A 13,292-nucleotide genomic window follows, 5' to 3' on the forward strand; every position below is an offset into this window, starting at 1 on the left:
TGGATTAGCATAGTGTTGGCAACAGTGGCCTCAGCCTTAGCGAGGATTGTGAGATTGGCACAGGACTGGGCAGTGTTTCATTCTGTTGTGCATAGGATAGCTATGAATCAGTGCTGACTCGATGGTACCTAACAACAACAACATTGTAGATTTACTAATTTAGTACCACAATTATAAAAGAGATTCCGTTTCCATTATATCTTTTTATTTATTTTCCAAATTTTACAAGTACATAGCAATTATCTTGTTTCTTTCTTTCTTTAACTTCCTCTTTGATCTGTCTGTAACAGCTCTTAGAATTCCTTAAAGCGGTGTCACTTTTATGCAAGTCTTTTCCTTTGCTTTTCTTGAGACTTTTCTCCTGGATCAAAGAAAATGAAACCAACAAACACGTTAAAAACAACAACATAGACATGGAATAAGCATATATGTTCTGCATTATTTAAGCCAGCTGATCACCAACTTTGGTAAAAACCATAATCCTTGTCTAATAGTTTGAGTAACTCTTGTGCTATGAAACACTAAGTTTCCTGGGTAGAATTTGAGTAAATAACTTTCATAGTTGCTATTCTCACCCTTGGAGTCCTGGTGTGGTGCTGCAGGTTAATGTGCTGGATTTTAATGTTTGTTTGAACTACAGAGTCGGCGGTTCAAGCTCACCAGCCATTCCTTTGAAACCCTATACAGGGTCACTATGGGTCGGAACTGACTTAGCAGCACTTAACAACAGTCTCACCCTTGATCTCCATGGCATTTATCAAAGCAGTCCATGGAAAAGGTAAGAAAAGCACAGACATTTTTAAACAATTCTTTCACATTCTGTATCATTTTGAAATCCCTTTCACTTTCATGTTGTTAAGTGCCATCAAGTCAATTCCGACTCATAGTGACCCTGTACAGGGTTTCTGAGGAGCAGTTGGTGGGTTTGAACCACTGACCTTTTGGTTCACAATCAAGTCCTTCTATCCTCAAGAACCACACAAGGAGTCCCTTTCCATACCTGTTATTTATTCTCCTTTCTCAACACTTTCATCCCAGTGAAACCAGACTGACTGAATTTCACACACAACCCAACAGGAGTACTTTCCTTTAGATAGACTGTCATCTCTGCAAGGACATTCTTGTCCTCCAGGTGGTCTTCCCCATTTCTTCGGTTTCTCAGGGACTCATCATGTCTACAGCTAAGGGCCATCACAGCCAGTTCAGGGGTACTCACTGAACTGGGAGTTGCCAAGGAATGAGGGGTACGAATCTGGTGTTTTGGTGTGCATGTTAGTGAATAAACATCAGAGGTGTCTATAGCACACTATGAAGGGAAGGCAGAGGAGCTCTAATTGGTATAGGTGAGGAGAGCTGGTGTGTAAGATGTAGAGATTCTCAGGTGGAGCCTGGCATCACTGTGGATAGGGATTGAGCTGCCACAAACTCAAAGTACTGCCATGAAATGTAAACAGCCCAGGACTGGGCCTGCCCCAGGAAACAGTCCCAACTGTTTTGCCTTCCTTCTCACAGACCACAACACATAGCTCCCAAAGAAACATCTAGACGTTTGACTCACTCATTTTCCACCTCCTGGATGGTGTCATGAAGAGGCTTATTCTTAGTTTCAGGGATGAGAAAAACAACAAAAAAAGACAGGATGGGGAAGACGCCATAGATGATCCAGGGCAGGGGAGCAGAATACATCGCCAGAATCATCACAAGAGGAGACAGGGCTGCCCCAGTACTGCTGGCCATTAAATTGATTCCTGAAGTTCTTGCCCTTGAATTCAGCAAGACAAATAAATCTGGTAACATCAGCACATGAAATTTTGTTCTATTATTTTCATTATAGCAGAGTGTTGGAGTATATGGAGACCGATTGCATTCTCTTGTTTTTGAAATGTGTAGTCTTATTTGCTAGCTATTGTTTTCCAGCTCAGAAGTTCATTAAGATACATTTTGTTCATTAAAAAAGAAGAAGAATATCCATTACACCTACCCTTGCAAGGTTCAGAAGATTAGGTGAGATAATGTATTAAAGAACCGTTGAAATTAACCAGCCATTCCTCCGAAACCCGGCAACTGACTCAACAGCATGCAACAACAACTGCAATAGTACCTGGCCAGAAGTCAACTTTGAGTGAGTTTGACTATAATTTATTATAGTGGTTATTGCTATTACAGGTATTACTTTTGTATAATTAACTAGTCTCAATTTCCTTCCCTCCATCAGTGCCAATTCTCTGGTCCAGATCTCTTTTGACCCTGGCAGGATGTTTGGTACCTGATGAGCGTGGGGAAGAGTTCACTGAAGTGAATGCTGGCACAAGTGCTGCTGGCAGAAGCAGCGCCAATTCCCAAGATTGCCAAGATCACACGGAAGGTCTGCATTTCTAGACAGAGGGAGACCAAGGAGATCAGGAAATCTGAGAAGAAGGAATCAGTATCCCCAAAATATCATAGGTGTTTGCAAATCTAAAAGAGATTTTCTAGAAACTGCACAGAGATAGAGTATGTGGAGTGGTTGATGTGCAGAAAAATGTGACTTCTCTCTCTATCACAACTTAAACACTGTGATGACGGATAGTATGTGTTAACTTGCTAGGCTGGGATTCCCCAGGATTTGAACAAACACCACACTCGTTGCTGTTCCATATTGCAATCGCATGCAATACAATGCAATCACTTTGCATAATGTAAGGTCATAAATTGATGGAAAGGGGAGTTTCCTTGTTATATGGCCTGTCTCCATAATAAAAATATTAATTTTGGCCGAAGTAATCTCTCTCTGGACTCTGAATTCTTCCTGTCCCTTGACCTCTGAATCTTGGGACATGAGTCAGCAGGACGTTCCAATCTGCCACTGGACCTATGGATTTTAGATTGCCAACCTCTGCAACTGCATCAGCCAATCATTTGAAGTCAATCTCCCCGTGTATATGAAGGGCCTTTAAAAAGGTTCAAGGAGAAATGGAATTAAGAGACAATGGAATTTTTCCAAGAACTTTTTGAAGTCATGTATACATGGAGTCCTGGTGTGGCACTGTGGGTTAATGTGCCAGACTGCAAAGCCATTTGAACTGCAAGGTCAGCAGTTCAAGCTCACCAGTTGCTCCTTGGAAACCATATACAGGGTCGCTATGGGCAGGAACCGACTTGATGGCACTTCACAACAACAACAACAACAACAACAACATATATACATGTATCTCACTAGTTCTGTTTCTCTAGAGACTCCTGAGACAAATAGTGCATAAAAATGCTTTCGTTACTGCACCAACTTTCACTGCATAGTCAAGATTTTCCAGAGGAATTGGGGGCGGGGGGAATGTGTCTGCAGGAGTCTCCTTACACTCTTTTGCCTGTTGTTGTTGTTAGGTGCCATCAAGTCGGTAACAACTCATAGCGACCTTATGCACAGCAGAACGAAACACTACCCAATTCTGGGCCAACCTTACTACTGTTGCCATGCTTGAGTCCATCGATGCTGCCATCTCGTTGGGGGTCTTCCTCTTTTTCTCTGACTCTCCACCTTACCAAACATGATATCCTTCTCCAGCAACTGGTCCCTCCTGACACTATTCTGCCAAGTGCCTCCTATAATCCTACTACAGAACATATGAGAATCATGGGCAAATTCTGAGAAGTTAAGACTTACACACGTCCTTGAGGAGTTTACACGTAGGTGTACATACAATATTGACGGAGGCAAGTATTACACAAGAGAATAATTAAAAGAGAGGATTTGAGTGCTAATGAACTGGATGAAGAGACTTAGAATAATGTTTCAACAATTAACAACAAAGAACTATACAAAGAAAGAAAAAAAAAATCAGATGTTGTGAACCACAGGAGGGAAGTTTAAGAAGAGCCCGTTGTCTACCCATTTTTAAAAACTTTCATGAGAGCTTTGTAACATTGGAGTGAGGTCTAGTGTAAGGTGAGTGATTATATCATTGTTGGTATTCAAAAGAATTGGAGTCACCATCTGGCCCTGTAAAATACATAATTCAGCTGGAAGATACATGAATCTTGGTGAGAAGTGGGTGCTCCAAATATTACATATGATCATTTTATTTTTAAAAATTTAAGTTCTAAAAAGTTCTTAATATGCTGGCACCTTTATTCCTCTTTATTACTTCTTGATCTGAGACAGAGGATTTTTATTTTTTTGAAGTCAAACAGAAGTCTTGGTGTGGTACTGTGGGCTAATGCACTGGACTGCAAAGTTGGTTTGAATCACAAGGTCACAGGTTCAAGCTTACCAGCTGCTCCTTGGAAACCCCATACAGGGTCACTATGGGAACTGACTCGACGGCACTTAACAACAACAACAACTAGCCAAGTTTGCAGTCATGGTGATCTAGTGCAAAAGTGAGCGCAGCGATCAGGGAGTAAGTTGTATATGAAAGCTGTTATAATGAAAGTCCAGAAAAGGAAGTGATAGCACTATCTCTTCATTCCAAGATGCAGTAGCAAGGCCTGTCTCTCAATGATTGTTATTAAATGTGTGGTTGGACAAAGGACAAGTGGTCAATTGCAGCTCGAGAGAAATGTCAGGAAGACATGGCACTGTTTTCCAGATAGTTCTCAGGGATAATGAAGACAATCATATATCTGGGCTGGCTCTTGCTCTCCATGGCCTTGTTTCTCAATAACGTCATTACAGAATCTGTCCATAACATACAGATTGACTCAAAAAGATTATTACGCTCCTTTTCTTCTGGCTTCAGCCAGATGTGAAATTACAATCCCAGAGCCAGGGTGAGAAGATATATTTCTCACAAATCTATTCTTTTTTTCTCACCTTGAGGCACAAATATAATGACCAGAATAGAAGTACCCAACAGGAACATGAAAACCATCTGGCTTCCTTGACGGCCAATATGTTTTATTGTCAAAAGTGCCGGACCTCGGACTGCAAGGGAAACTACACCAAAAAGAACTTGGAACAGGAAAACGTTGTTTCCCAGGTGCTGAAGGTTGAACAACAGGCCAAAAATGGCTATAGTGACTGAAAATCTGCATTGAACAAAACAGAAAAGACACATTATATTACTTAGAACCTATGTTTGGCAATTGACCCAGTCCAGCATGGTTGGTTATAAAGTATTAAGGCCCAGTTTGTTTTGCAAACTGTTTTCTTCCTGGATGATGATTTCAAGGTTGTCCTAAAATAATTGTATGATAATAGAGATCAAAATTGTTTTGTCTTGTGTATGTGTAGTATGAATAATATGTTGTGGAGGATACATGATAGGACATCGTAAGAATGTGAGTGTAACCCACTAAACAGTTTTCATCTTGTCTAGATGGGTCTGGTGGAAAGAGATGGGGACAGGATTCCTTTGATTCAATAGTAAGTAAATGTTATCATAACTAATTGTGATTGTCACAATTGTAAAGATAGAAGTTGTGTAACAAAAAGAGGGCAGTAGTGAACCTGACATTCCAGGAACAGAGGACCCTAGGACTATCAAGAGAGAAGAGCATGAGCGGAATGTGGGACCCTAACCAGAGAGGCAGTGACACCAGAGATGGAAGCGGAAGTGATGGCATGGAGAGATAGAGCAGCTGGGGACTCTAGACTCATGGAAAGAGAAAGGCTGTGTGCTGGCAGCCAGATGGCTGGCTTGCAGAATGTGCTCTTTGATTGTTTAAATAATTATATATTCCTGTATGCTTTTTATGTACATAAAAAAAAAGAGAGAGAGAGAAATAGAAGTAAATACTGTTAACTGATGATGCATAGAGGGGATTGTAATCATAGCAATGAAACAAAATACAATTGGTTGAGTGTAATACCAATGTTCTGCCATGTAAACTATCACTAAATTCACGATAAAGGCTTAAAAAAATAATAATTTGAATGTTTCTATACCTTTATCGTCCTGATGTGGTGCTGTAGAATCAGCACTGGACTGTAAATCACAAGGCTGGTGATTCAAATCCACAGTCAGTCCTTGGAACCCTCCCGATATAGGTTCATTATAAGCCAGAACTGACTCGATGACACTTAACAACAACAATATATCTTTATCTGGTAATTGGTTGCATATTTATATATAGAAATACTAATTGAGCTGTATATTTTAATACACTTTACTGTCTAGGTTTTTTCTAAATTAAAATGGAAGCAAAAATGAAAAAAACTTAAAAGTCAACCATGATTAGCATTCTCAACATCAATCTTCTGAGATGAATGAGCCCTAGAGGTTGATGTGACGTACTAACTCCTCATTGGATAATTATCTCTTGGGATCATCCCATAACACTCTCACTAACTCCAAACACAGCAACGCTGTTGTATGTTATCCCTATTATTTATCTTAAGTCTGTCCCCCACAACATTGTTGTATCCTTTGAAATCAGAAAAATCACTGTTTTCACATTTCTCATGGACTGTGTGAACCTTACTTCACAAAAGATGTGAGGCAGATCCATTTTCTCAGGATGCGAGAGGAGAACAAGTCGCTCAGAGAAGGTTTGATCTGTGCTGCCTGCAGTTCCTCCTCCATGGTGGATTTCAAAACCTGCAACAACAAACCTTTATCAGTTGCCATCAGATTGGCTGGAGGAGGACCACTGAGCACCCAACAAAGAACAAAAGAGCCAAGCTCTTTTCATGAAATCTCAACATGAAACCTGCATCTACCTGGGAAAGTGCCATTAAGGAATTAAAGGCTCCCCAGGAAAACCATGCACTGAGTAGACTATTTAAAATAAGGACTAATAAATTTGCAAGGCATGATAAAAGGGTACAGAAGTTACACATTAATATCAGGAAGTGAAACCAAATGATGAGTTTGTTGGATTATGGACCAGATTCCTTCATACTAGCTGAACATGAAAAATTTGGAATTGAGTTTAGTTCTCAGCTTGGTAGCAAATTAATTTGTCTCAGAAAGGAGGAATATTTCTTTATAAGCTTTGATTTTGTTCTTAGCCCCTTTCAGTCAAATTCTGGTGTGTGTGTGTCTCCATGAAGTAGATGCCCAGAACAAAATCTTAGGTCCAAAGCAGAGAGATCTTGGTATAGTATATAGTCAGGTATATCCAGACCTAACTACACCCTGTTGCTATAATATGCCTCTGTCACTTGCTAGGTAGTTCCCTTGAAGAAGGTAAGATATCTGAGCCTTAACTTCATACAGAAGAAGGATAGGAAGAGAAGATACAAGAGTAGCAATCGTCTCATATGCAGGTGAAAGTTGGACAATGAATAAGGAACACTGAAGAAGAATTGATGCATTTAAATTATGGTGCTGACCGAAAGTACCAGATATACTATGGACTACCAGAATAATAAAATTGTCTTGGTAGATGCAGCCAGAATGCTCCTTAGTAGTAGGAATGGTGAAACTTCATCTCACATCCTTTGGACATGTTATCAGGAGAGACCAGTCCCTGGAGAAGGGCACCATGCTTAGTAAAGTAAAGGATCAGCAAAAACGAGGAAGACCCTCAACAAGTTGGAATGACACAACCATGAACTCCAGCATGGCAATGATTATGCGGACCAGGCAACCTCCAAGACTACCACCTATCTGTCAGTTTGTTGTACTTTGGTGACTTACACGTTGCTAACATACTGGAAGCTATTCCAGAAGTATGTTAAATATTAGCAGGGTCGTCCATGGTGGGGAGGTTTCAGTGGAGCTTGCTGACTAAGATATTCTAGAGTGAAAGGCCTGATTATCCACCTAAAGTATCCAATGACAACCCTATGAAGATCTCTCTCCCTGAGATGGTGACAGGTAGTGGATGGTAGATCATGTAGTTCAGCATAATTCCTAGATAGAAACATGCTTTCATCTGATAGCAGAGAAATGAAATTTCAACAGACCAAAACTAGATTGGAATCTCCCTTTTCTAGACTGAAACTTGTATATGCTGTAAACCCTGGATATACAGTTGATGACTTTTTCTCTTATGCATGAATGTAGACAATCCTTCATATTAAAGATGGAAGATGACTTCTCTCCAGAATCAATCAACTGCCATAGAATCAATCAACTTGTAAACATGTAAGAGGTGGCAAAAGACAGCGTAAAAGATTTCTTTCTACTATCATTCTTTTATATGTATATTTAGATACCATGTTTTGTTAAAATATTTTTTCATGTTGTATACAAACTGAACTTTTGAATTAAGTCCAAGAATACCCTCAGAATGATGCTCGAGTTGGAAGGCACAGTATAAACACAAATTACTACAAATCACTGAAATAGAAAAAGATTGTAAGTTGCTTTTAATGCAAAATACTTAAACTAAATTCAAAGCATTACGCTATTATTAGAATACCTAGTTTGACACTTAATTTCCTCCCCCCGCCCCCCATTGGTCTTCAAGCTGCATGAAGACATTAATCGTAATATTATGGAATGTTCAATATTCATGCTTGATAACCAGATATATACAACCACAGTTAGAATTTGTTCAGACAGGTTGGTGATGTTGGTATATGTTAGCCTAGAGAAAGTAAGTGATCTTAAGATGTGATGGGAGACGTCTCCTATGCCAAACTTAGTAACAATTGACCAATGTTATAGATGAAAGCTAAACAAAGTGTATTTGTGATCATTTCAGTCTACATCTATGTAAAATAGCAAACTAGATGGGTATTCTTAGTAAATCCTCACATTTCAAATCAAGAAATTACCAGCACGTGAAAAATGGGATTAGGGAAGGAAGTGATTCTAGAATAGTCTTTCAGTTTTCCACTTTAATAGATGGTCACCAAAAACAAAACCTGAAATCATTTCATATATTTCAATTTTTCTGTAACACAATCAAGGAAAATATTTGTTCAAAAAAGGAGTACATATTTATTTCTAATTTCAAACAGCCTTTCAGATTTTATATGCTTTGAAATGCAAGCATAGCTTTAAAGCATCAAAATGACTAATTAGAAATGAATAATAATGTAGACAGTCCTAGAAGGCAACTGTAGGCATGTTAATTGGAAATCAGAATTATGAGATAATGCTAATAGCAGTGTAGAAAAATTACATTAAAAATAAAAGCACCACCAAAGCGTTGATGACCCCCCTATCCTTGATGGAGTCTCATTTTAAACATTGCCTCCACAGAGAATCAGCAGTACCTTCTGGTAGACTCTGAATGTGTCACCCTTGATGAAGGAGTGTAGAGACTTTCCATAGATCCTCTTGAAGTTGGTCCCAATGTCCAGCATATCAATATCCACTTGAGAAACCATCACTGTGATTAGAGTGTTGTCATCGGTGCCTAGGCCCTTCATTGATTTATAAAGCCTTTCATCAAAGTATGCAAATTTATTCCTCATGCACTTCACTATCGTCAGAAGACCATCTTCAAAACTTCCAGAGGCTTCCAATTTAACACTCTGTTCAATATCTTCCTGTGATAGCCTTTTGTATTCATCAAACACATGCAGCAGATGATGCCGTTTCCGGCAACAGAGAACAGTTAGAAATTTCACCTTATCTGTCCCCCCTTTTTTCCTTCCAGCCTCATACAGGTCCTGGGCATCTTGTTTCATGAGTTTATCATCCAGGTGATTTCCTTCGTCCCTGCCACCAGCTGACAGAGACACAGCATTCTCTGGAACATGAAGGATGTGGCAGAGCAAATATCATCCTCAAGGCTCCATCCGTCCGAATGGCAGCTGGTATGTCTCTTTGATGTGCTGGATCTTCTCAGGGGGCCGGGAGGCCAGGATTTCAATCAATCAGCCCTCATCTGTGCCAGGTCCCTTCGTGACCCTCCTCATCTCCTGCGCATCATACAGCACAGTGGGCACCATCATCCCCAGGATTACTTGCTCAAAGTTGCCACTCAGTTCTGACTTCAAGGCGTGTAACAGGTCCCTGCCGACGTTGGTCTTGTAGGCTGTCCTGGCTTCCTGGCTCTGGGCGGTGTTGTGGTAGGCTCGAACATTAATGATGCCATATTTGTAGGTGCGGAGCCCTTTCATGGCCTTCCTCAGGCACTGGGCATCTTCAATGGCGTTGAATCCTAAAGCAGCTTTGACAGTGCCTCTCTTGGATGCCAGGACCGTACACTATGTCAAGAGCAGAGTTCAGTCACCCAAGCAGAAGTTCCTTGCTCAGGAATGGAGATCCAGAGCTTCGCTGGTCCTGAGGCCGTGGAGGTCACCTCTTCTGTCATGCTTGGAGCTTTGCTAGTTTGTAAGCTCTGTGAAAACAGGATAACTTTAAAAAAAAAAAACTAATGCCTGACCAGAATGGCTATTAAAGTAATATTGGAAGTGGATTTTTAAAAAACACAACAAAAACTCAATGAAAGACAAAGAATATTATTGTCTGGAAGGTGAATGAGTAGATTGGAAGGTACAACACTTGGCTGCAACCACGGAAACATGCCAGTGATTATGAAGATCCTTCACGAGTGGGCAATGTTTTGTTTTGCTTTACATAGTTTACAATGTTTCATTTTGCACTAAGTCTGTTCAGAGCTGATGGCAGCCACCAACCATGATACCGCTGCTGAAAAGCGTCCAATGCCTCCATCCCTACAATCTAGGTTTGGACTTCCTCTTCAGTGTCCCGTTCCACCCTTGAGTTCCCTCTCAGAGACTTTTATCAAGCCCAGTTACCTGTCTGAATGTGACCTTCCTGAAGACAGAAGCTGTGGATTCTTTTCCACTTTCTGTCACGCAGTTTGTCACCAAAAGTCAAGTGACACATTTGCGGTGGAAGAAGAAAGGGGAAAAATGAAAGAGGGAAGAAAAAGAGGACAGGCGGAAGGAGCAGATGGAGGGAAGAATGCATTTACAAGCTGAAACATGAGATTTCAGAACCAATACAGGAAGAAAGTATAGCACAACTTTCAGAAGCTGTTTGAGACTGTGATAACAGATAAAGTTAAGATTGTTAAAATTAAATTCTATGTTCTCTACATATTAAAATTCATTATTGCAGAGGAATTGTGAACGCTTCAGTGAAAGCTAAAAAGAATCAGTAGAGATTTCTGCATAATTCTCTTATAATTACTCTGTTGCTCATAACTGCGTAAGAGCTTGAAGCTAAGAAGCAGGTAAGAGCTTTGAAAGGAATTAAAAACAAATTGGAGGTCAGAAACTTGCCTGGAAGGCAGAATCACCCATAAATGTTATATTTAATCAGAGTTAAGTAGTCTTATACAATTTGATTTAGTTGTTAAAATCTTTTTTAAAATAGCTATTTTTGAAACAATAAATGATAGCATGAATGTAAGATTAATGTTCTCCCATGTAAACGATCACATCATTCATAATAAAACATTTTTTTTAAAAGCTCTTTTGTCATATCTACTTTTCAATTATCTTTTTAATCAAATATGATGTCAATGAGTATTGTCTTAGTTTTCTAGAGCTGCTATAACATGAATAGTAAAAGTAGATGGTTTTAACAAAGAGAAACTTATTTTTTCATACTTTACAAAGCTGTTGTTGTCAGGTGCCATCGTGTTGGTTCTGATTCATTGCGCCCTTATGCACAACTGAACGAAACACTGTCTGGTCCAGCCCCAACCTCACAATTGTTCCTACGCTTGAGTCCTTTGTTGCTGCCACTATACCAGTTCATCTTGTTGAGGGTCTTCCTCGTTTTTGCTGACCTTCCATTTAACCAGCATAATATCCTTCTCCAGGGACTGGTCCCTCTTAATAATATGTCCGAAGTATGAGAGAAGAAGTCTGGCCATCATGGCTTCTAAGGAGCGTTCTGGCTGTATTTCTTCCAACACAGATCTGTTTGTTTAGATGTCCAAATTCAGGAGGGGTTTTCTCCCTCTGTCCACTTTGGAAGAAGGTTTTGTCTCTTCTGGGCAATCTTCTTATGACTTGACATCTCTCTTCCCCCCTCTCTGCTAACTTATTGCTTGTTTCATCTCTTTTATATCTCAAAAGAGATGGAATCAGAGCATATCTCTGCTAACCCTGCCTCACTAACATAACAAAGACAACTCATTTTCACATGGAATTATAACCACAGGCATAAGACATAGAATACATATTTAAGGGGGAACACAATTCAATCTATAACAGACCCCCAATATTGCATAGGGGTCATAGGTTAGCCCAAGCTTTAATTGCTCCTCATTTGCAATGTTCTCTTCTTCCCACCCGACACTGATAATACTTTCCATTATGATAATGTGTCATTCTTCCCCAGCATCTAGACTGTTAAACCTGTTTTTGTTACTGCCTTGTGCTTCAGAGGCATTTAAAGTTTAGGAGGATTATGCTAATTTCCTGGTAGACAAAATGTGAGGTGTGGTTTCGGAATTAAAGATACTTTCTGAGATACCGAATTTTGTATCCACTTGGCACAATACATGGCAGCCTAAGATTGCTATATAGCTCCACTTAACTTTGAAATGTGTTTTTTAAAAGGTGATGCCAAGGGTGTCCCAATCAGTCTCCTCCATGCCATTGGCTCTGCAATGACATCATTTATGGAGAAACCTTGAATCCTTCCCGACATCTTCACAGGATCTAAATTCTCAGGAGTGTTGTGGTTCTCCATTGAAATGTTCCTTTTCTTTCTTCTAAGAGTATGTGGCCTTTTATCATGTATGCCATTGAACACATTGCCAGAAATGGTTGATTTCCTTCTCTTTCACTGGATAACACCTTGTCTACTGCTTTCTGGAAGACTCGAGAGTGGAGATTTCTTCTTGTGCTCCTTTATTATTCTTCTCATTCTCTTATCATTGAATCTATTAATTTAAAATTGTCTAGTCAAACCACTACTGGTCTGTCTGTTTGTCATACTATAGTGACTTTTGTGTTGCTGTTATACTCAAAGCTATGACACTGGTGTTTCAACTACCAGCAGGGTCACCCATGGTCCACAGGTTTCAGTGGAGCTTCCAGACTAAGACAGAGAAGAAAGAAGAATCTGGGACCAACTTCTGAAAACATTGCCCAGTGAACACTTTATAAGTAGCAATGGAACACTGTCTGCAATAGTGACAGAAGATGAGTCCTTGAGGTTGGAAGGCAATCAAAATATGACTGAGGAAGAGCTGCCTCTTCAATGTAGAGTCAACCTGAATGACATGGATAGAGTACAGCTTTGGGGACCTTCATTTTCTGATGTGACATAACTCAAAATGTGAAGAAACAGCTGCAAACGTTCATTAATGAGAACATGAAAGTATGAAGTATGAAACCAGGAAAGTTGGAAGTTATCAAAAATGAAATGGAATGCATGAAGATTGATATTCTGGTCAGTAGTAAGTTGAAATGAATAGGTATTCATAATTTCATTTTGAATTGGATAATCATATGTTCTACTATGTCAGGAATGACAAATTGAAAA

The 13,292-nt window shown here is 39.7% G+C and overlaps 1 protein-coding gene across 1 annotated transcript in view; it reads right to left on the reverse strand.

The window, feature by feature from the left end:
* Nucleotides 1-303: 303 nt before the first annotated feature.
* The window catches only part of SLC22A10 (solute carrier family 22, member 10), a 41,896-nt gene continuing 28,907 nt past the window's right edge, over nt 304-13,292 (reverse strand). The window contains exons 4-9 of the mRNA XM_006877890.1: nt 9,753-10,027; nt 6,400-6,567; nt 4,790-5,004; nt 2,267-2,375; nt 1,559-1,762; nt 304-361 (exon numbers count right to left, since the gene is read on the reverse strand). Of these exons, the coding sequence (XP_006877952.1) occupies nt 304-361; nt 1,559-1,762; nt 2,267-2,375; nt 4,790-5,004; nt 6,400-6,567; nt 9,753-10,027 (1,029 nt within the window). The remainder of the gene's footprint in view (nt 362-1,558; nt 1,763-2,266; nt 2,376-4,789; nt 5,005-6,399; nt 6,568-9,752; nt 10,028-13,292) is intronic.

Source organism: Chrysochloris asiatica, unplaced genomic scaffold, assembly GCF_000296735.1.
Source record: "Chrysochloris asiatica unplaced genomic scaffold, ChrAsi1.0 scaffold00663, whole genome shotgun sequence".
In the NCBI taxonomy this organism is placed as follows: domain Eukaryota; kingdom Metazoa; phylum Chordata; class Mammalia; order Afrosoricida; family Chrysochloridae; genus Chrysochloris; species Chrysochloris asiatica.